The 23,059-nt window shown below is 42.5% G+C and overlaps 1 protein-coding gene across 1 annotated transcript in view; it reads right to left on the bottom strand.

The window, feature by feature from the left end:
- LOC311498263 (lissencephaly-1 homolog) overlaps positions 1 to 23,059 on the bottom strand; it is a 34,302-nt gene that overhangs the window by 8,183 nt on the left and 3,060 nt on the right. Inside the window, exons 2-6 of the mRNA XM_084558787.1 lie at positions 18,686 to 19,004; positions 8,402 to 8,486; positions 4,979 to 5,053; positions 4,591 to 4,797; positions 1,006 to 1,174 (exon numbers count right to left, since the gene is read on the bottom strand). Of these exons, the coding sequence (XP_084414913.1) occupies positions 1,006 to 1,174; positions 4,591 to 4,797; positions 4,979 to 5,053; positions 8,402 to 8,486; positions 18,686 to 18,717 (568 nt within the window). The 5' untranslated portion in view covers positions 18,718 to 19,004. The remainder of the gene's footprint in view (positions 1 to 1,005; positions 1,175 to 4,590; positions 4,798 to 4,978; positions 5,054 to 8,401; positions 8,487 to 18,685; positions 19,005 to 23,059) is intronic.

Below are 23,059 nucleotides of genomic sequence, written 5' to 3'. Positions count from 1 at the left end.
CATCTTGAAACGCAGCTCATCTGTTGAAGAGGAGAGCCGGTCCTCAATTACAGCAAAAAAAAAAAAAGACGGCAACCAGTGAGATCTGTGGCATAAATTTAAGAATGCTCGAGCGATTTAAGTCTGTTCACTGAGTAGGATTATTTATTTCATTAATATTCATTGACGTCTGCTTCAGTCAGACGTCAATGGACACTTCTAGTAGTCGTTTTAAGATGGGAAACATTTTTTTTTTTTTTTTTTTTTTTTACTGTGGTCTGTAAATCAGTAGGGCCTTAGGGCGCATGTAAAATACGCTGCCGTCATTTACTTGGCAATTAGGGTGACGTAAACGGGGTGTACGCCTAAAGACTGACTCAATGCTGGCATGACCACAGGCACGGCAGATGCTCTCATAGGAAAAGAATATAGACGGTCTTATTAACAATCTAAATCTACATGTAGACAGAAATAATGTGGGGACTATACTGTAATTCTCAAGTGAATTTAAAGCAATTTTTAAACAACCTCGCAAAAAAATAAAACAAAAAAATAACTAAGACTGCAAATCAAATACAAAACAAAAACTCAAAGAAGAAGAAGAAGAAACCTAACAAGTCCCTTTGGCAATTATGAGAGTAAAATAGAGATTATTTATTCAGTTTATTCTTTAATGTTGTCCAGAGAGAAAGAAACACTATGATTTTATTATATGCAGCGAGGACGGATGACGGAAGCTGAATCAGCTGATCAGTCATGCGAGTTAAATGCTCCAGAACATATTTGGAAAAAAGCCCAACGGCGTAAAAGCATTTTTTTTTTTTTTTTTTTTTGTGAAAGGTTTTTGTTTATTTTGTCATTTCCACCAACTTTCTCCAGTGGAATACTTGCTAACCTCACTACAAAATATGTTATAAAAATACAGCTATAAATCATTTATGGTAGCTGTGATGCATGTCTGCAGATTTCAAAGCCAAAAAGTGCTCAAGTACTAAAGTAGTTAGGCTACTGGTTTCATTCTCTTACCATGCATGGTCCTGATGCACTCAAAGCCTTGGAAGTCCCACAGCTTGATAGTCATGTCTGCAGAGCAGGATGCTAGCAGCTTTCCAGTCTGGTCAAATGAGATGTCCTGCACTGAATCTGTGTGGCCCTTCAGTGTGCGTTCAAAGTCTCCCGTCTCGTAGTCCCACACCTGGTGAACAGAGCAAATGGTTTCATTATCTTTAAAAGGCAAACGTTACCGACAGATGCAACTAACCACAGTCGGTGTTTCACTGAGAAACGCACTTCAAGCTCTTTTATTTCAAAATGAATCCCTCCAGCACAGACGCCAAATGTCGCATCATTTTCAGCTGAGCGACGAGAGAGAGAACCGAGCTGCCGAGTGAAGTCACATTACAGTCGACAATAAGACACGCTGATGGCTAAATTATTAAACATGACCAGACTCAGATTTATTGCAGGCATTACAGACACTGTGTACTGAATTACAGATTCTGTGACACATTACTGTTGCTAATGTCTGGGACACATACCAATTAGGGTTACATTTAGGCCTGATAAAAGCCAAGAGACAGTTTATTGTGCTCCACGCAGCGCTGCCAGTTGGAGAACAGACAGAAAATGGAGTGAACAGTAGTAAGCCTCATTTTCTAGCCTGAGAAAGCTGTTGCATCTCTGGCTTTTAAGCAGACAGACGGTCTGTCACGGAGGGATAAACCCTCCTCGGTTACTCTCTTGGGGTGAGGGATTTTGGGCAGACGGTGACAGAAGACCCCACCACCCTTTCCTCCCCCATTCCTGTAGTTCTTCTGCCTCCCCCACAAAGGAAGCTACAGATGGCCACGAGGTATCAGATGCATGGGGGGTTTATCCCAGAGCAGTTTGCTGTGTTTAACGTGTTTGGAGGTACACCAGGTTTAAACAGAATCATAACAGTATTCAGTAGCAGCATCTAAAGCGCTATCTATTAACTACCTCAATGCCATCAGAAAGACAATTCTTCTCCATGACGTTATTTATGCAGCAGCAGAAAAACTCACCTAATTCATAATGATTAATAGTTTGAATTCCTTGAGTGAAAGGGCCTTGGATCAAAAACAACAAAAACACTTTGTCTTCCTCTGTATGTGGCATTTGTCAAGTAAGCCACAAGTAGGTCGACATTCAAGTTCTCTGCCCTTGTTTAAATCAACCGAGCTGAAGGCTGATGTGCCATCAAGATGATTTGGTGATTTACATAAAATCCACAGAGTGGAAAAAGGTCAATGGAGATTTCTTTTTATACAGTTTAAAGTGACAAATAGGAGCACAGGGGAAAATTCACATCGACATGCGTCTGGTTAACCCATTCAGACCGGATCACGCATCTATGCGTAGTTACCATTAAGACCGGCAAACGCGTCTGTGTCATTTTGAGCGTTGTCGTCTTTTTCGAGGCACATGGCCAATTATATGCACTGTGATTGGCTGAAATATTCTTGGGTGAGTGACAAAGATGCTTAGGGATTTTTTTTTAAACTCATGTGACTAATAAAACGCTTTGTGATTGGTCGAAATAAGCCTACACGTGGAGTATGTTTTGATCGAAAATTTTAAACACCGTGCTAGCGATCCGTCACGGCTGACTCAAGTGAAGGAAGTGATATTGACGAAGTAATTGAAAAAATAGATCTTTACTGATTTTCAAAATTTATGGAGTTTATTGATTTTTAAAAAAAATGCATTTGAAGATTATGCCCTAGCAAGTCAGTCAAGTTGAAAGCCAAAGAAGTAAGCTGTCAAATGCTTTTTATCTCATGTTTTTATCTGCTACAGAGCCTGAGAAATTAAGGTTTTAGTGTTGACATATTCTGAAAAACCTCAGGTTTTGAGAGGGGGTTTACAGAAGAGTATTTAGGCCTGAATGGGTTAACAGATGAGAAAGATCAGGGGCAATCACAGCAAGAGGAAAGTTTCTATCTTTCGGTAAATATTGCCACCTAAGTTAAACTAAAGCCAAATTCCTGATGTGCTCCTGATTACTAGTCTACTAAGAATTCATAAAAACTGATAACAAATTGATGAGGAGGTCTTATGACCTCACAAAAATACATTTGCTGCAGACATTATTTGAAAAAAGAAAAACATTTGGTGCCAAGTTACCCGCTTTTTATTAGCTCAGTTTGTAAGTTTTTTTAGATTAAAACCAATAACTTTTAAGTCAGAAAAACAAAATTACTTTGCTTTCTGTACAAAATAAACAACATCTGTTAATTTGTTGGGTTCTCAGATGTCTTCAAGCTAGATGACTGAAATATTAACAGACAAGGAGTTCAGTCTGAGGTTAGACATCAACATGAAGTGGAAAGCAGACAAGCTTCTCAGTCTTTCCTGTGTAAAGAGTACAAGGTCTACTCTCTGGTTAAAAATTTATGAGAGCTCTTCAGAAGGAGAAAAGTAGGACACGGAGGGAGTCAGGCCAGGCCATCAAGAGACGAGGCGACTAGGAGGAGATGTGTAAGAAAGCTCGACCGAATTTTAGATTTGGGGCCAGGCCTGACTGTGCCTGAGGGAGGGACAGCCGATGGTGTGTGGCAAAGGTGGGGCAACTAATGCTTTAAGTGGGAGATAAATGAGGCAGGATGCTGAGAGGCGGGGCTCTGCAGTGGGAGGGACGGGTGGGGCTGGAAGAGGAAGAAGATGCCAAAACGGAGCAAGGGATCCCTGCTGTGGGGGTGTAGCAAGGGAGGAGATGTACAAGTGTCTCTTATTGTCTCATGAATAAAATATACATAACAAACAGCTCAGCAGAGTATTGGTATTGTGCGGTGACGCCGTGGAGAGAGATGCTGCTGTAAAAATAGCCCAGAGACACACGATGGAGTTTATATATGGAAACTAGGGATACACAAAGAGAGAGATGCTTCCAGGAAGGAGCGTCAGGAGCTGAAGGAAGTGAAGCGTTAACAAAAGGAGGAGGAGGAGGAAAGCGGAGAAACAATTAAAAGCTGTGTTGGGTAGAGTTACCACCAAGCTGGCACTAAATTAAAAAAAGACCACCATCAGTTTTTTGTGGTGTGGGAGGATGCAAAAATCAGACAGATAGAAGCCTTTGTGTTCATGAAGCCTTTGTGTCTTTGGAAGGAATAAAACACAAACAATATTACCTTTGAACATTTTCTCACATTTGCTTTAGCCCAAACATCATCAATAAAAATATTAGCGTACTCAAATATTACCCATACCGAGCAGCTGTGCCATCTGTGCAAGCTGGGGATGGAGCATCTCACACAGCTCGACATCAATACTGTTCCCATTAATGTCTGATAACACACCAGCAGACACCAATATGCTTAATTATGACAAATAAACGATGCTGAATGATATCTTAAAGCCAGTATTGTTAAACAATCATGGAGGCTGCTTTTCATCTTTGACAAAGTGTAATGTTAAAGGCACATCGGAAGAAGTGTGTATCGATAATGATCAGGGTTTTATTGGAGACTTCACCTGCAGACGTTCATCTCTGTGCAGGAAACGGGTGTGAAAACCCTGAAATACACCTAAAACCCCATTTCAATAACATATAATCTTTACAGCAACATCTGACGGCACAGCAGCACTGACCTTTATTGTTGCGTCCTCAGAGGCAGACACCATGACACTGAAGACTGGGTGGAAGATGACGCGGGTGACTGGACTGCGGTGGCCACTCAGCGCGTACCTCTCTGGCGGGCGCGGGATCCACTCTTTGGGGTCACGTTTCTGACTTACGGGCCCGCCCAGGGTGATCTCCTCTTTAGCTTCATTCAGTTTGGATTCGAGCTCCATTACCTGCCCAGAGGGTGCAGGTACGAGTCAGTATAATGTATAGACATACGGGCATAGTCTGAGATGTGGGTTGGGTTGGGTGTATGCTTTGCTTGGTGCACTTACACTCAGCTGTAATGTCACGAACCATTCACAAGACTACAATCCCCACAAGCATGATTTAAGGAGAGAAAAAAACACAAACCTTCTTTTGTAATCTGATGACTGAGGTCCATTTCTTTTCCAAAAGGCCGGCATACTTCTTATCCAATTCTTCATTCTGTTGGGGAGAAACAGGGGATATCAGGCAAACAGGCAAAAATAAAGCCAATCAAAGTCGTGGGCTCAGCATAATCGGTGAGGCCTGTGGGAGGGGGGCCAGCTGGGGTGGCATGTTGAGGTCTTTGGCTATAGTAAGAGCGAGCAAGGAATTATTTACACGCCCCTCACAGGCCGACGCAGACTGCCAGACACGACCAACCTACTGTACCACACACACACGCACGCACACAAACACATTCAGTCTGTGCACACATTAACACACACTCTAGTCCTAATCCTTCTCACACAGGCTAATCTCCTGCAGACAAGAAAGGCTTAGGCAGCTTACAGCCACACACCCGGTACTGGAGGCAGCGGTGGAAGTTAACTTGTGGCAGTCCTGGCAGGGAGACGCCTGATTCCACCTGCGGGCTAATACCTCGAGCTGGCCACTACCTTTTACATAACAGACTTCAAAGCACAAACAGTCTGTTCCCTGTTGCCAAGAAGGAAGAAACCAATGCAGTGGCATGTTTTCTCAGTCACGACTTATTAAAAAAAACAGATATAAAACTGGGCTGGCAACTAATAATAATAATATCAGAATGTCACAAAGCCTTAAGGCCGTGACACACCAAGCCAACGTTGGCTGTCTGTCAGTGTCATGCAGGTTCATTTCAGCATGTTGACTTGGAGGTATAACGAGTCCTTCAGAGATCTCTCCGATTGGCTGATGAGCTTAGAAAACTAGTGCACAAGAAGAAAAACAGAACCCAACGTTGGCACTAGTCGGACCCTTGTCACCAGCATTAAACATGTTGAACTGGCTGTGCAACTGGTTTGTGTGTAGGAAGTGGTGAAAGTAAACAAAACGAGGTTCAGAGGGCACACAGAAGGCTCTTCTTGTTTTATACGTTCGTATTTGTGTATCCAAATAAATATAAAATATTTTTAACAACAACCAGATCATCTAGAATGAATAAATGGCTTTTCTATTTTTCCTTTCTGAATGATGAACACAAACTACTGCAAGCCATCGGTTTCCTTTCTAACAAGCACAGAACATAGTACGGACCAGTTGGCTATAGTCTCAGCGATGTGTTCAAGTGCAACTTTTTTGGTCCAGACACAGGTGACGCGAGGACAGAGTAGGCCTTGGTTGGCAGCAGTTCATGTCGTCACTTTGGTGCGTCTGTTCCTTGACATGACAATTTCAAACTGCTTGATTCGCTCATTGATCTACTGTCATGATATTCAGTTTTCCATCATACGGGGAACAACTTGTTTCAGCTTTAAATTAGATTAAAATGGAGGTGCAATTCATGAACGTCTTCAGCAACACATAAATACCACAATGATGCAACGATAACATTTTAAAATGTTCAAAAGCAGTTGACGTATTCTCCTTAAATTTAATTTAATAAAATGTAATTTAAAACAAAGAAAAAACATGTAAATAGACTGAAGTGTTGCTTTGTGTAGCCTTACTCTACCCTTCTGGTGCCACAGCGTGTACCGTCAGTGCCTCAAGGGCGCTACTAACTATCAAAGCATCAAAAACCCACATTGACAGACAGCCACGGGTGTCAGTGAGGGAGAAAATTAGCATTGCGCTCCAATTTCACAGCTACCTCCTCAGCCTCAGCTGGAAACAAAAGCAGACATCCTTGAGGTGTGGAGAGTCGCAGGCAATACTAACGCCTATATTTAACACTTCTCAATGAGAAGAGGCGATTCCTCAGTCTAACGTGTGTGTGCGTTAAAAAAAAGACAAAGACATGCACATGCGTCTCTCCCAGGTGCTGGGAGAGGAGGAGAAGGAAAACATAGAAGGAGAGGAGGGAGCTGAGTTTGGACGAGTCTGCAGTCATCTAATCTGCCATCTGCCTGGACACCAACACACACACACAAAGAGACACACACAAAATGACAAGTGCCAGACTTCACTGCAACACACCATCCTGTTGGCAGTGGATCATTAACAACCACATATGTATGTGTTTGTCCGTGCAAGTAGGTAGGCACATTTTCTTTCACAAGGAGGAAAGAAAAAACTAGAGCATGACCTCTATTAATTATTCCTTCTAGTGCACACTGCCCGGCACAGCATTAACCTTAAAATGCTGCTCAAATTGCCACAAAGGGCCAAAGGTGAAAAACATTTAATTCAACATAAATGACATAAAAAGCATTGATAATGAACGTCTAACAATGTGGCCTCGGGAAACGGGTGCTAAAATCCACATGGTTGTTTATCATGGCCCTGCCAGTGTGTGTGTGTGCGTGTTTGTGCATGTGCTGCAGCGCTAATACCCAACAGGGTGCACCGATCCCTCTGTGCCATTCATTCATTATTCAGGCTGCTTCCAAAGGGCTGCCGCATGAAGAACGACTCGGTTGGGCTGTAATGGGATGGTGAGGTGGAAGAAAATGGGCCACAACTGACAACACAAGGAAGAGTTTCCTCTGGAGCTCCTTAAATTTAGTTAAAATCGTAAAACAGCACAGCAATTATTCTAATATAAATTCAGTGTCACACTCTACACTACTACAATACCTCAAGGTTTAAGTGCTGACATCCACCTTTAAAGGTCAGCATCTGAATCACACACTCATCTGTGAGGTAATGGTCGGCCAAGGTGAAACTAATGCAGTCTAAAATAATCATCAAGGTCACAATGTGCTGAACCTTTTTATCGTTTCAAATGTATGGTCAATTCTTCTTTCTACTCCATTTACTGTACATCAATATGGGGAGTCTTTAAGACAAATTACATCCTTCATGATTACCACAGAAGTGAACACCTTCGTGAGACAAAATCAACAAAAAAAGCAAACATGACCTTCATGAGCGTAGGATTTACTGCAGGAGAAGGAAGTGACCACTTTATTATATGACCTGAAAGCATATGTTTAGGTTAACCAACACCTCTATCCAAAACATTTACCATTACAGGCAACATAAAAGCACTTTATAACACAAATGTAATAAACTGTGTCATATAGTACAGGTGTACCTAATAAAATGGCCACCTAGAGTGTTTGTGACAACGTTTAAGCTCAACTAATTATAATTTTATCTCAAAGCAAAGCCAGTAATGCTAAAGAAAGGACATATGTGACAATACTGCCAGAGAGCCAATAGTCGCAGGTGAATAAAAGCGTCTCTCAAGTTCATTTAGCAGACACACGGAGCAGAGACCCCCCTAATCAGACGGAGCATCCTAATTGGGTGCAGGTGCTCCCGGTCACACTCGTGAACGTGTCGACTAAAATGAGAAATAAAGTGGAAATCAGGGCATATTGTTTGTCGTAAATTGGTCTGATTGGCTGCGCGGATGCACGCGTCCACCTTTAATATACTCACGTTATCTAATTCCGCCTCCTTCTTGAAAGTGGAATATGCCTCTTCATATCCATTGGAACGTAGATAATCGGCTATCGCTCGATTTCTGAAAGAGACAAAGAGGAACCCCAATTAGTTCTCGTGATTAGCAGACAAGATAGTGGTTAAACTGCCACCGGAGCGACATGCGTAATGGGGCAGTATTCAACATTGTGAAACAAAGAAAGAAAATGAGAACGTTCAGGAAGCATGCCAGACAGAGGTTTAACACGATTTTTTTACACATTCAGACTGTTATCACACTATACAATAAAACTGCTTTATATGCACAAATGCAGTCCAACACTACCTACCATATAACAATATACACAGACGGGCCTCCTCCTCTCCCTCACACACACACACCCAGCCTCCTCCACCCTTCTGACACAAATTGAGAACACATCTGTCTGGCTTCCATAATGAGCTCTTGTTGCTGTGGGCAAATAATGGGAATGGACGACTCCCCGTGGTGTTGGATATGGGGGAAAAAGGGAGTCAATGTACATCCCATCATCACTCACATACACGCAGAAAAAAAGAGACAAATTGTGGACTGAATCACGCCTGTGAACTCCAAGCTTCTGGCTATCGATACTCCACTGCGTCTCCTTTTCAGGCTTAAGTTTACCAGCGAACACAAGCAGATATTCAAAGACGCCAGGTCCTTTCAGAAAGCCGACACAAAAGGTGGTGGGGATGGTAGCAGCGGGATGTAAGAGTCCTACTATTTCAAATATGTGAAGAGAGATGGCCAGATAGGACAGACAATAGACGAGTCAGTCAGAGCTGAAAGCGAGGAGAGAAGGGGCTACCTTCACTCTTCCTGTTTTTGTCTCCTGAGCTGCCGCGAGGAAAAACCCACAAACACACACACACACAGCTAACTTACACATTTAAAGGTCTGGTTTTACGAGTGCAGCCTCAGCAGCCGTTCAATTTACACTGAAGTTATTAATGACGTTTGAGTCGGTCAGTCTCAACAGGTCGGGCTTTTATCTTCCATCTAATTAGGTTCTCATGAGAGTGCAGAAAAGTGAATTATTTATATTACTTCTTTTTTTTTTCTTCCCCCAACTAAGACGTTCCACTTGCCGCACTTACTATGCGTTTCATGTACTCTGCTAATTCTCCTAGAGAAGGGCAATACCTGGACTTAGGACCAACCGTAATTTAATGTTACCCTATATTAAATTTCAGTTTAACTACATTGTGATCATTCTGCAAAGTTACATTACATTAAGCTTTATTTAACAGGGTCTACTGAGATACATACTCTCTTATATAAAAGAGTACACATTATATTTGGCAGACCTGCTGAGTCCAATACAAATATACAAAACTACAACTGCAGTAAAGTCTGATTTTATGATGTCTACAACGTGTTTGTCACAGGTGTGTTTAATGTTTTCAGAATTGAAGATTAAGCTAGTGACGGTGTGTTTGTAACCAAGGAGGACAAAAAACAATACACCTTCAACTGTGACCTCAATTACACACCAACAGAAACCTTATAATTGCTTTCACTCATAGTGTGAGCACAGCGTAACACGATAAAGCAGTCACTAAGTGTATGTTTGCAATCTGATACACTGGAAAAATAATCTTAATTGTGATATTAATTACAGTCATATCACACTCCATGCGCAATGTCTACACCCTAATAATCACCCGTTACAATAGACTGGAAAAGTGTACAATACTGATGGCGTTGCATTATTACTGCTCTAAAGACATTAAGTACATGAGAAGGTGCGGCAGTATGAAAATAGACAAGAATAATCAGGGCAGTTTCCATGATTCCTTGCATTACTATAATTTAAATTATTCTAGCTATCAAGACGTGCTAACTGGATGCTAATCACTGTATTGTACTGTATGTTCCACTATCAATGGTGACGTAACCTTAGAGAAGTACGACTCAATCTGTGGTGGAAAGCAGCTGTGCGTTCTTCTTGGCTGTGGAGTTTGACTCTTAATATGGCCAAACTGTTTCTCCTGTGCCTCCTTTCCAAAGATAAAGCACTAAAGTCATGAAAAGATAAGTTCCACTGACTAAGCAAGTAATGAGAACCCTGGTTATTTCTTCTGGATCCACGATGGATTTGAGTTTCTTTGTGCTTTTCCAGTGGTGCTTTAAGGTCTTATGTTAAATGCTAAACTATGCACACACAAAAAACTGCATTAAACAGACAGAATAAGTTGACACTGAATTCATGAATGCCTTAAAGAAATGCTCCTTTCCTTTAAATAGTAGTACCACGTTTTCTTGGCCCTTCTGTGTTCGTGCACAACATTAACGCCAGGAGACGCCAGACAAGCTGTCAGGCAGGCTTTGAGGTGCCAATATGAAGGGGGCGGGGGGTACAATCTGTCGGCCCAGCCTGTGTGCCCCCCCGCGCCCTCTCGGTCAGCGTTGAGCACCGAAAGCCCCTTCTCCCTCTGCCCACCTGAATCCCCATGACGACAGGAGCAGACCTCATTACAGCTCAAGGTTAGCAGGAGGTTATCTACTTCTCCGACAGCCTGCTGCAAGTCCAGACAGCTAGTCAGGAGACCCAAGGTGTGCTAGCATGTCTGCAAAAGAGTATAAGCAAGAAGCTGGGACACACAGGTAGCTTAGATGTAGTGTGTTTACCAGCTAATACCTATCCGTCACCCAACAACAACTGCAAGGTAGATCAGAATACAGAATATCAGGAACACAAGTTAGCTCCTAATGCCAACTACATCTCATTAAAAGTCATTTTCATGTAAATTTTATATCCAACTTTAGATATAATATGTAAACCACATGCTGGAGCAGTCTATCTCTGCAGCTCCAGGGGACTAGATGATAATGGGGAAACAATAGAGCGCACACACACAGCTGCGTCATTTTCACAAAGCAGCACAGACGCAAGTGAATAAAATGGGGGCTAATGTTTAAACATACAATAAAAAGAGAGCCACAACGCTGGAAGCAGACACGACCAAACGCTCTCCAGACCGCTGGATGTGCCAAACGAACAAACGTCACGCGGCTTCTTTACGTGCATAGCTCCCCAACGGCTGCGAGGAAGAGACGGAGAATAAGGTAAAGAGAGACAGAGGGAGAGCAAACTGGCAGGTTTCTATGGTTACTAGGAGCCCACAGCTAAATGATTTGATGGGGAGATAGTGAGAAAGAGGACAGGGTGACTACGCGGACAGACAAGAGTGAGTGGGGGGAAAAAGAAAAAAATAAGAAGCTTGAAACTTTCACTCTTGCTCGGATCACAAGGCTTTCTCTGTGAGGACACCGTGGACAAACACTAAATCACCCAACAACTATTCCAACAACGCCGTCTGTTCAAAAGTGCAAATAACCTCACGTCATTAAGTAAATCCTATGCGAGTCTCGTGGTCTCATCGGTGTCAGAACCGTTCTCCCCTGCTCTTTAAAGCCTTAATGGATTGAGCAGGAAAAAAGGGGCAGCGACACAAGCGGTGAGATGCGGACGAGAGAAGGAAGAGACGCATGAGATCATCCTTCTGAGAAGATTGGTGAGTCAGCCATCGAGCCACTGACGTCACTTCCTCCCAGTCCATGCTCCATTATCGTACACCGTCGCACCAATTTAGAAATAAACATTTACTGACACTGCCCACACAAGGTTCTGCATAAATTATAAAAATGTTGGAAACTGGGAGACAATGGATACACCAAACCGACGTCAAAAAAAGGCCGGCTGTGGGACAAAAACCTGCACCTGAATACATACACCGCAAAAACTACAGCCAACAGCCAGCTGACATATAATGAAAGGAAATAAAAGGAAACAGGAAGAGCTTATTTGTTCTTTTCAGTGGTTCTTTAAGATCACAGCCAATTTCTGATTTAACAGGCTGACTTCCATCGACTGGGGTCCGACTAGTGCATCCCTTCGACAGACGCGCACCAATAGACCGACACAAGCAAATGGCCGCTCGTACATGTTTTATTGACTAAATTATTTAACCATGTCTACGTTTGTGCTGCAAAATACTACTCAAGCTTTTGTCGTGGCCTGTTTTAATGGTCAGCAGATTAGATTATTTAATATATTTTCACTAGACATTTCTGAATTACCAGCACTCCAGGGCGATACCACGTGAAGTGGATGGTTAAATGAATAACACCTTATCAGATGCAGGAATTCTTCTGCTAACAGACTGGAGGCTGTGTTAACAAAAGCACTCCTTGTAAAAGATATTCCACCCCAACACACCCAATCCAAGACGTATCTTATTATTCAGTCATGTACAACAGACATCTAAAGTAAGAGGTAACAAAGAATACCACAGATAAGATGAGTGGTTGTACAAGCCATTTGTTAAGATACACCATGATTATTATCGTGACAGATTTGTTTACTAGCAGAGTTTTTCTTGTAGTTGTAGCAGATTGTAATATATTTAATGAATACCACATTAGGCACACAGCATTTCCATCAGCTACAGTTGCCTGGCTGGGACATTTCCTCCTGCTATATATCCGTCTACAGAGCACAAACCTTACATGGGAACATTTCTAGACCAGACGATGTATGGGTCCCTTCACTGCCACTGATAAATGTTTAATAGAAAGGTAGCTGTGCGCACTGTAAAAGTCCCTTGGCGCACATAAACTTCATGTTCCTATGGAGTATTTCAAGAGCATATATCATAGCCTATGTTTTTCGTTGAGCAAACAGCTACACCTACCCGTGCACAGTCTGACAACAATTACGATTTTTTTGGTGGCATGACTGCGCCAATGGTTGTTCTGTGGGATGACAACCACAGCGTAAACATAAAAATGACAGGCCAGTGTTTTGTGCTGATGCAAACAATGTCTCTGCTGAGTCTAACTGTGTGAACGTGGTGTAGTTTGTGATGCAGATGTACAGAAAGGAAGTGCGGTATTGTGACTCGTGTGAACCAGACCAAAAACAACACGGTTCACATTTGATTGGAGTCGAAGAAAACATCTAAAAGGAAACCCTTAAGTAACCACAAGACGAAGTGCAACTACTCAATCAAACCAGCCTAGAAGCCAGACAAAAGTTCCCTCGAACACAAATCTTTTTTTTTTTTTTTTTAATGGAGGAGTTTCCATCTGGAGTCGCTCCATTCAGCATTCAATATGCCTAGTGAAGAACTGAAGGACCAATCAAATCGTTTGGTTAGGATTTATCCCGTGATGGACAGAAGACTAACAGCAATGTAATCATACACGTCATCAAAGCAGCATTAAACTGATTTCGTTTACAAAAAAAAAAAAAAAAAATGGTTGCCATCGGAGAACTGAGACGTTTAGATTCCACTATAGCGTCTCCTGTAAAAGATATGGACAGCTCAATAACTTTAAAGGACAAATAGTTAACAAGGGTTAAAGCAGTGGTTCTCAATTATTTTCCCCAAGGGGACAGAAATTTTTTCCCCACTATTTGAGAAGCACTGGGTTAAGGCATTTGCTGCTCTGATTGGCTGTATGACTATCCAACTGTGGTGCAGAGAGGTATTGCTTTCTCTGTATCGACCGATGCACACTCATAATGAAATCCGAACATATTCAAATCGGGACAAGAATTGATTCAGGCGACGCCACGCTACAATCAAACGATAGTAGGAGAACACTCCTTCAGTGCCCATCTCACATATTCGGATAAACAAACTATCAATTCTGACAGAAAATAAACCACAAATGCTCCACAAAGGAAAGAACAGAAGGCACGCCAAGGAAAGCAGCAGACTGGTAGAGAGCTAAATTGGTTCTGAGCAGCTGATAAGTTCTTAGTGAGAACTTGTTAACAGAAATAAAAATCATATGACAGGAATTCATAACAGCCCATTTCCATGGGTCTACTATTTCTCTTGCCAGACAGATGAAAAGGAGCCTCGAAGACACCAAGTATGTCACCTGGAGGCAATCATCGCTTAGATTAACCAGCCAATTAATCCATCACATCATTTTAGAAGAGGAAGAAGGAGTGCCCTTTAGTTGATTTCCAACTTTTATTCCTGAGAAAAGCTTCTTAGAAGAGTGATTATCATAATGCACTTAAAATTAACGCGAAGCAGGTAAGTAGTAGAGAAAAAAGGCAGTTCACTTTCATATGAGTTAAGTGCAATATAGTAGAGATCTACCATTAAGCCAGGAGAAAACTTCAAAAGGGGAAACTCCCTCTCGTGGGGCTTCACAGAGAAGATCCTACCACACTACTGTCTTTCTACCTTTCATGATTATGAGGAATAATGAAGGAAGAGTTCAAGATCAAAAGCAGCACGGGCCTGAAAGACCAGCGGTCTGGTCCACACACCAAAACACACAGCAATGTCACATTTCATTTGTAATGGGTGTGTGTGGCATGTACACATTTTCTATAGCATGGTGACGATGGAGCTTTGTTGACAGAGCTCAAGCCAGAGTCAAATGTCCTTTCTTAAATCCCCATGACACTGCGAGCAATTCAACCTTTGATAAACGAAGGATAACAAGTAAACCGCACAGATCTGAGGATAGACATCCACCCACATATACAAGGTTTGTTTTTACTAAACACTTTCAACTAACCTTGCAATTATTATTCTTAGTATTTGTACTTGTATTAATGCTGAGCATGGTTATTGTTTTGTCAATGTAATGTAATATACAATAACATTACCAGTGGGTTCAAATTTGGCTTTAGCAATTATAAAAATAGTTGCTGCTTCAGTCAGTTATTCAGTCATCAGTCATTTGACTAATTACTGCGGCTATACATTACATGAGGAAACCATGAACAGTCACTAGAAACTCAAATACGTAACAGTTCCAGGTTTCTACATCCGGTAGACTGGTTCTCTTCCGGTTCCTTTTATATGGAGGACAATGAATGATTGATATGGTATGATGGTCCACAAAACAGAGACTGTAACTGATGCCAGCCCATCTGTGTGGCAGTCCCGGGGCAAAATCAGATCCATGCCTGTGACAGACCCCCTGCAGATTCACCCAGCCATGTCCGAAACCTCACTGTTGGTGCAGAGCCAGCCACCCATAAGAGCGTCCATGTGCCAGCAACAAATGTCTTTTTCTTTTCTTTCACTTTCTGTAATTTTGGGGGGAAATCCATTGTCCTGCTTGTGATTCGTATGAACCACAACCAGCTGCTATGCGTTGCACTTTCTGACTTTCTCAAAATTTGAACCACTGGCAACCACTGGAACACTTCAACCCAGCTACAACATATTTGTTCTAGGGTTCAGGTTCATTTGCATGTGCATGAACAAAGCAATACGAGACAACTCATATATGAGCATGTGGTCACCGTAAACTCGTAATACCACCACTGAATATGTCACCTACACATCACTGAATAGCAGCTCGTTTGTTATGTCACCACATTCACAGCCAGGGGATGATGGAAAAAGGAAAAAAAAAAAAAAATCACATGAAATATCTTGTTGCCTAAGACATGGGGGAGGCTGAGAGGGATTTGCTTTGAAAAGCAGAGAGAAAGTTCAAAAGCAAAGGCCTCATCTGCACATGGGTGCCTCCAGGTCTTTCAGGGGAGCACATCGTTTGTGTTCTTGTATCTATTTTTACTATATGCTGCCGGGTGTAAGTCCCCTGACCCTGGTAGGAAACACAAATGCACTTTTCATTGACTAAAATAGGCAAAAAAAAGAGTTGTTGTGAGGCTGCTACGCAATCACAGCATCTGACTGTGGTGCTGACAAAATAGCACCAGTTCAGAGGACAAAGATTATTTCTCCTTTTAGGATATGCTGTTCCACACCAGGATAATAAAACTGCTGTGCTGTCTTTCTAATCTATGTTAAAGAGCAGCTCAATAATTACTGGAAAAACAAAAACTGCAAGGGAGGATTAACTGAGATGCTTGTTCGCTTTTGCACCAATTTTATGTTTTTCCCCCCCAAGAAAGACAAATAATAATGTAATGCCAAAAACAATTGCCCTGATTGCACATAGCGAGGTTAGCTTTGACAGACTGCCTGCAGTCATTTGATTGCTTCTGACAGTTAAAAACGTTGAAGAGGGGAAGAGGACGCCTGCAGTGGGAACAAACCTTATTCGCTGGCTGATGGTAAACAAGACTGTGACAAACAAAGGAGGGGGCCCAGTGAAAAATTAGTGTGAATAGCAGACAGTCATTCAGTCACTGTTCCCATTACCCTCTCTGTCTGATTCGAATGGACCGCCCGGTTTCCAAGTCGGCTTACCAAAATGAGACTGCCAGTTAGGAAACGAGATCTTAGGGGCACAGAGTAAGCCAAGTGACATCTCCAACGGGTGGAACGCAACAGGTGCTTGAATGTGTCTCGAGTGGTCCCGCACCAGTTTTCTGTAAGTTATGGGGCCATGAAGGCTTGTGCAACAGAGGAGAAATGAGGGTTGGGGGAGGCAGCGGGTGGGGGGGGGGTCCCGGCAGCTTCCTCTGAATAGCAAATAGCATGAAAGATTAGCATTCCAATGGAAATCTCCATACCGACAGACCACCTCCCACGGCACTAATCACACGAAACACAGAAACACTGTTAGGAATGTGGAGAGCCTTGTCATGTGAATGTTAATGCATTTCTCAATGACAGTGCAGGAACAAGAATGAAAATGACAGTCAACAAGGTCGCCAGATCGTCTCATGTCAAGTTGGAGGCAAATATCTTCACCGTATTCTTCTTTTGGTTTCATTAGACTCCTTCAGTGATCATCAGCAAGATCCTCTAGTCTCCTTTTAATGACCTTGTATCCCACGTTGAGATGTCTTCACTTTTTTATCTCCTGCCTCAGGGGTTAATTACCAAGCACGCAGACTCAGCAGGGCTTTTCCTACTTTCACCCACTCCCTTGATATATTCTACACAGCACACATTAGCAGATATTTCTTTTGTCTGTATCGCCACTTCTCAGACATGTTGGGCACATGGTTTCACCTTGGAAGTACTGACAATGTGCACGGAGCAAATGAATAATCTGGATTAGCGCTTTTCCCCCTTGTGTTTATCGTGGGGCAAAGGTGGTACTCTTAAGCTCCTGCTAAGGTCAGATGGGGCAAATTGTAACTACCTAACATTTGCAGGGGGAAGCAGTGTACGTGGAGGATCGATGCATTTGTGCTTCAGGCCTCAGGGGAGGTCAGGAACCTTCAACCAGTCATTGATTCATGTTGAGGGATAACAATGAGAAAACTGAATCTCCCCATTTAAACTCTGGTGAATACACATGTGTGTCTGGAATCAAACAGATTTGTATAATATCATAATAAAGGTTCATTGTAACTAGGCTTGGGTATCGAGTATCGAGAATCGATTGGAACAGGGACTAGCTTTGCGATTTTCCCGGAATCGTTCAAAAGTTTAATTTTCGATTCCTAGTTTCAATTCCCAGTCCGCCGACCGGAAGAAGAAACCGCTGAACACCAACGAAGAAGCGTCCACCGGAAGTGTTGGCTTAACCGAATGTCTACGGTCGAACGTGGATAGCGTGCGTCGGAGGTCGAAAGTGTGGCTTCACTTTTCTAAACGGAACGAAATCTCGGCAAAATGCAACATTTGCGACAAGATTGTTTCGTGCATAGGAGGGTGCACGTCGAACATGATAAAACAGCTCCGAATTCATGGAGTAGAAATCAGAAAGACCGTTGGCTAGCTAGCTCATTTAAAATATCCTAAACTTTTTTTGACCCTGCCTCTTAAAAGAATCGGAATCGAGAATCGTTAGGAACCGGAATCGAAACAAGGAATCGGAATCGGAATCGTTCAAATTCAAACGATACCCAACCCTAATTGTAACAGGTGTTCGTCCTTTTGGAAACTGCAAACATTTTCAGAAATTTCATCGCTTTGCTTGGGCTAAGATAGCTAACTGGAGCGAGCTCAAGCAAGATCAAGAGTAAGTCAATCATCAAGCTCTTTGTAATGTGTACTCTTGTCACTGGGCAGCTCTTTGTGTTTGACCCTCACATTTCATTAGACATGTGCTGCCACAGCATGGTGGGTTAGTAATACTTCCTAATATCTAAGATGCTATCAATTGGTCATTAAAATAACTGAACCGCACCCCCACAGAGAATACTGCTCCTCCCTAAGTGGAAAAACCCTTTGTGCAAATTTGAGAAAATGAAAACTGTGAAAACATGTTAGGTGCTTTTCTGAAAGGCAGACACACTACTGGGAAACTGTGCAGGCGCATTAAAAACACAACAAGCAAAGCACAGGATATCAATCCACATTTTCACGTCTCAGCCAGATGCTACTACGACAGGTGCGTTGGCAACTTACAGTTCATCTCGTTGTCGTTGTGACAGCACCATGATGACAGGGCAGCGTAGGCGGGGCCGGGAAGGGATCAGTTGGTGAAAAGAAGAATCTTGTGCAGCTGCTGCGCTCTCCTCGGTCAGGAGATGAGCTGTGCTGATCCAAGCAACACGGGAGAGGATGAGTCGTGTACTCCAATGGTGGGCTGGTGGGGTTTTATCCAGACAAAGACTCAGAGTGAGAGAGGAGGGGAATGCAGGAATCTTCCCCCCGACCTGCTGACTCCAGGGACGAGAGAAGTGGAGAGCCTGCAGACCAGTCACCAGTCAAGTCTACACTGCATCTGGAGAGGAGGGAGAAAGGGAAAGTCAGCATTAGGTATGCATGACAGATAACATGAAGAGAGGGTGGGGATGAAATTGTTTATAGCCTAGGAGTACTGCATCAGTGTTTTGCACCAGTTTATAAAATGGCTGGAGAAACACCCAACAACGACAGAAAAGGGAAAGAACAGAGCTGCACTTCCTCCTAGATATTAAAAAACAAGTCAATGAACAACCATATATCAGATATTTCACCAAAAACACCTCCTTTCATCCAATCCAGCTACCCAACATCACAATCTGCCATGTCACCAGTCTGGTTTGGGAGCTCTGGTCTTCCAGCAAATGCCTCTTTGTACACACAAGAGCTGACCCACATTCTCCGAGCAACGTACTTCTCCTCCCGGGTCGCCAGCAGAAAAGAAAAACAGGACACAGCAGAGCGGGCTTGAGTAACGGCCGTGCTCTTGTCAAATTCCCCTGACCCCCATCATCTTATAAAGATAACACCTTAAGAGCTGGCCGGCGAGGCTGACAGCACGTTGAGATAACAATGACTGCACCACCAAGAAATTTATCAGTCTGAAAAACGTATTTATTTTTAGCAATGGAGTAGAAAATGCAACGCAGCTAAAAATGACATGATGGAGTCACATTTTACAATGCACTGCCGTCTTAAAAAAGGACTTTACCAAAGTAGGTACCCACTGGAATAAGCCTCTTAGTCTACTGGGAACAGCCCGAGTAAGTCTCTGCCAAACCAGTAAACAAAAGTACAAATTAAGCCAAACAACCTTTTGTAGGGGACTGCAACTGTCAAAACTGCGGCGAGGCAGACAATCCAGACACATGTACAGCGGAGACATGTATCGCTGCCCCCACTGCAGCAGCTCTGCAGCACACCCGTCTCCAGAGTAGCCACGAGGACTGGGTACACCCCAGGAAAGCGCAATCAAGGAAAACTCACACATTTCAGCTGATGATGCAAGAATGACATTACCATTCCTATTTTTGCTTGCAGAAAAAAAAAAAAAGCACAGCGGCTTATGGCTGCACAGATATAACACTGACCTACCTGGCAAACGGGAGTCCATTCTGCTGAAATTTATAATGTGCCTGTTTATCATACGCGTTTGCTTATTTATTTGCATATCTGACACAGTAGCAAAACAGTACAACGGACAGCGGCCTAACCTCGCCAACAGCTAACCTCTGGACCCTGATGTCACCACCTGACAGCAGACCAAATGTCCGCTTACCTCTGACTGTGTGTGGGTTATAGCGTGCGGTGGATTTGTGGCCACTGCCCAACAACTCTGCCGTGATTCAGGGTCAAAGTATTACGCAACTACACAATAAGGCGACGGTGCTGAAGCTAAAAACGGGTCTATCTACACACCAAGACATGCACCATCTGCATCAACCTGTACAAACGCTATCATGTGTGAAAATGAGGTCACCTACCATATATTGATATTACCCTCTGTGCTGCTGGCAGCTGTCGACGCTGTGTGTATTCGTTAATGTTTTCGCTGTCTGTAAATCCCATTTTCAGCTTCAGTATTGAGCAAAATGTTTGCACAATCAGGCTAATTGGCTCAGCACAAAATTAGGTTTCCTGATGGAAGGGGGTTTACGCTGCAGCCGTGGTGCATGTATGAACCTGCCCACTGATGGTTAATAATGATAATATATCTTCCTCCCATTGATTCTGTCTTTACGTAGCAGCAGGAAGTGTACAACAGCGGGACTAGTTAATTTAATTCACCCAACAGTTTATATGCTGTAAACGCCATATTGAAAACGATCGTGGAGAATATTCTTTTGGATTTACCACACCCAATATCTCAATGTCTGTGCACAAACTCTGTAAAGTACATCTGCCAAAACACAGAATTTGTGTCTAAATAACGAATGTTATAAAAACAAAAGAGATCAATGTCAGCAGGAGCAGGATGTCACAGAAAAAACCTGTTAGTGGAATCTGTGAGAAACTACAGGAAGTCTCAATTTAATGTCAGCATGAGTTTAAGTTTTTTAAAGGACGGCAAAGATCAAAATTAACGAGGTCAAAATATAGCATGTCACACAATATTACACCAACAGCCAAATATGACAGACAAGGTATGTGTACAACATTTTCTGACGACCCATGTCTGAACAAAGGAACACGCCCCTGTGGGACGCTGAACAAGAGGAAGAAAATAAAAAACACCACAGTCTTAAGTCAAATCTGCTAGTGTGAAACAAACTGTGTCCCAGCGGCAAAACATCGCAAAACATATCGCAGAAATGTCAACAAAGCTCGTCTCCTCCCTGCCACCACTGATTCAAAGGTTTCTGCTCGTGTCATTATGTCATCCTACTCTTTCTAAAAGCTGGCATCTCAAAAAGCTGGAACCTGGGGGAACGTCATTTTCTGATGGTGACTTCATCTTCGTATAATCTACAATATGTCGGAAACGTTATCCTTGACTGCCTTTTCCATTGCAGCATTGGCCATGTGGGATAACAATGAAATCCAAAGAAAGAATAAAAGGCAGGAAACCAGTCATAGCATGTGTATTTCAGGTATTCTCTGCATGCTGTCAAAGCCTGACTCCACCTGAGTGCGAACAATCCAGGTCAACAGACAGTACACGGGAAACAACATTTCGTTAAATTAGTACTATAATTTTTTGCCATTAGCAAAGTGTAATAGGAGGTATACGACTTCTATCTCAAATTGGCGCAGAAGCTATGGTGACAGCGCAGACCCTAGCGCCGTAGTGGACATAGACCTCCCTCCCCCCCAGCTGCTTCAGGTGGAAACACATCAAGGAAAGGTTAACTGAGGTTCAGAGATACAAACATTTGTTGTGACTCGTCTTCGGCAAAATTTCTGCGAAAGTTTCAGTCGCCATTGTTGAAAGTCAAGCAGGAAGTGGATAGTGAAGAAGGCAGTAGAAACAAAAATTAACCTGACTGGCGAAAAAGACACAGCGCCAACTAGCGCTTGGGAGGCGTTCGTGCAAGGTGAGCCAGACTGACAAGGGAACTGTGTAAGCTACGAGCGTAGATTATGGCGTCTATGTCCCACAGTACTCTAAAAGAGCCTTAAGGCTGAAAATCATTAACGATTTCCTGAATTGTTTTAATTCAATACTAATTGATTTAGAGATATTTTTGTTTTAAAACAATCTGAATTAGTTATGAAAGTTTTTCAGAACACCAATGTTGTCATTTGCTTGGAGATTTCTGTTATTTCCGCAGTATTTTACCTCTAGTTGGCACATCAGACATATGGCTTTGCTTTTGTCAAGCTCTTAATCTATCCACATAATTTTTAAATCCAAATTGCTGCCACACATCAGCTTTCAGACTTGGTGGTACTCTCCAGGTTGTAGCTTCTGTCAAGCTCTGGATTCTCCCTCACATGTGGACTAATCTCTATTTATACCAAGACATGATGCAGGAAACAGCATTTATCTAGAAAAGATGCACGTATTATATGAATTGGTATTGGATTTTTCAAAGGAAGATCAATTTGAATTAAAAGAAAAATGCTCTACCGAAGAGGACATAAAACTACGCCACCATGTTAATTTTTTTTTTTTTTTTTTTAATTAGCTACATTTCATGAATTTACCAAGTGAAATAAAAAGCTAAGCTATCATGTATTCTGTACATTTATGTTGCTTTTTGTTTCAGCAATGCCAACAAAACTTTAACAATTAAGACTAACAGAAATTTGCATTTAGAAATACATATCCATAAAAACACCACTTTACAAGCTTTCAGTACAATACTGTGCTGCACCTACTGGATACAAATGGTGAGCAATAAAGAAGCCAAGGCAATAACTGACGACTACTGAATACTGAGATGAATCTCAATCTGCGATGTGAATCTGGGCGACAGCAACGAGACCGAAAGGCTGAATCATCTGTAAATCATTTCTTCTTTCTGTTAATGGTTCTACTTGGTGAAGGACTCAGAAGCCTCTCAAATGGCTTTATGACCAACCGACGATAAAACTGGCTGAACATCTGGCACAACTTTTGACGTGAGGCTGTTACAACGTGCAACGGGCTTT

Source organism: Chelon labrosus (genome assembly GCF_963514085.1).
Source record: "Chelon labrosus genome assembly, chromosome: 13".
Classification (NCBI taxonomy): domain Eukaryota; kingdom Metazoa; phylum Chordata; class Actinopteri; order Mugiliformes; family Mugilidae; genus Chelon; species Chelon labrosus.
This window is presented reverse-complemented; position numbering and strand designations above follow the sequence as displayed.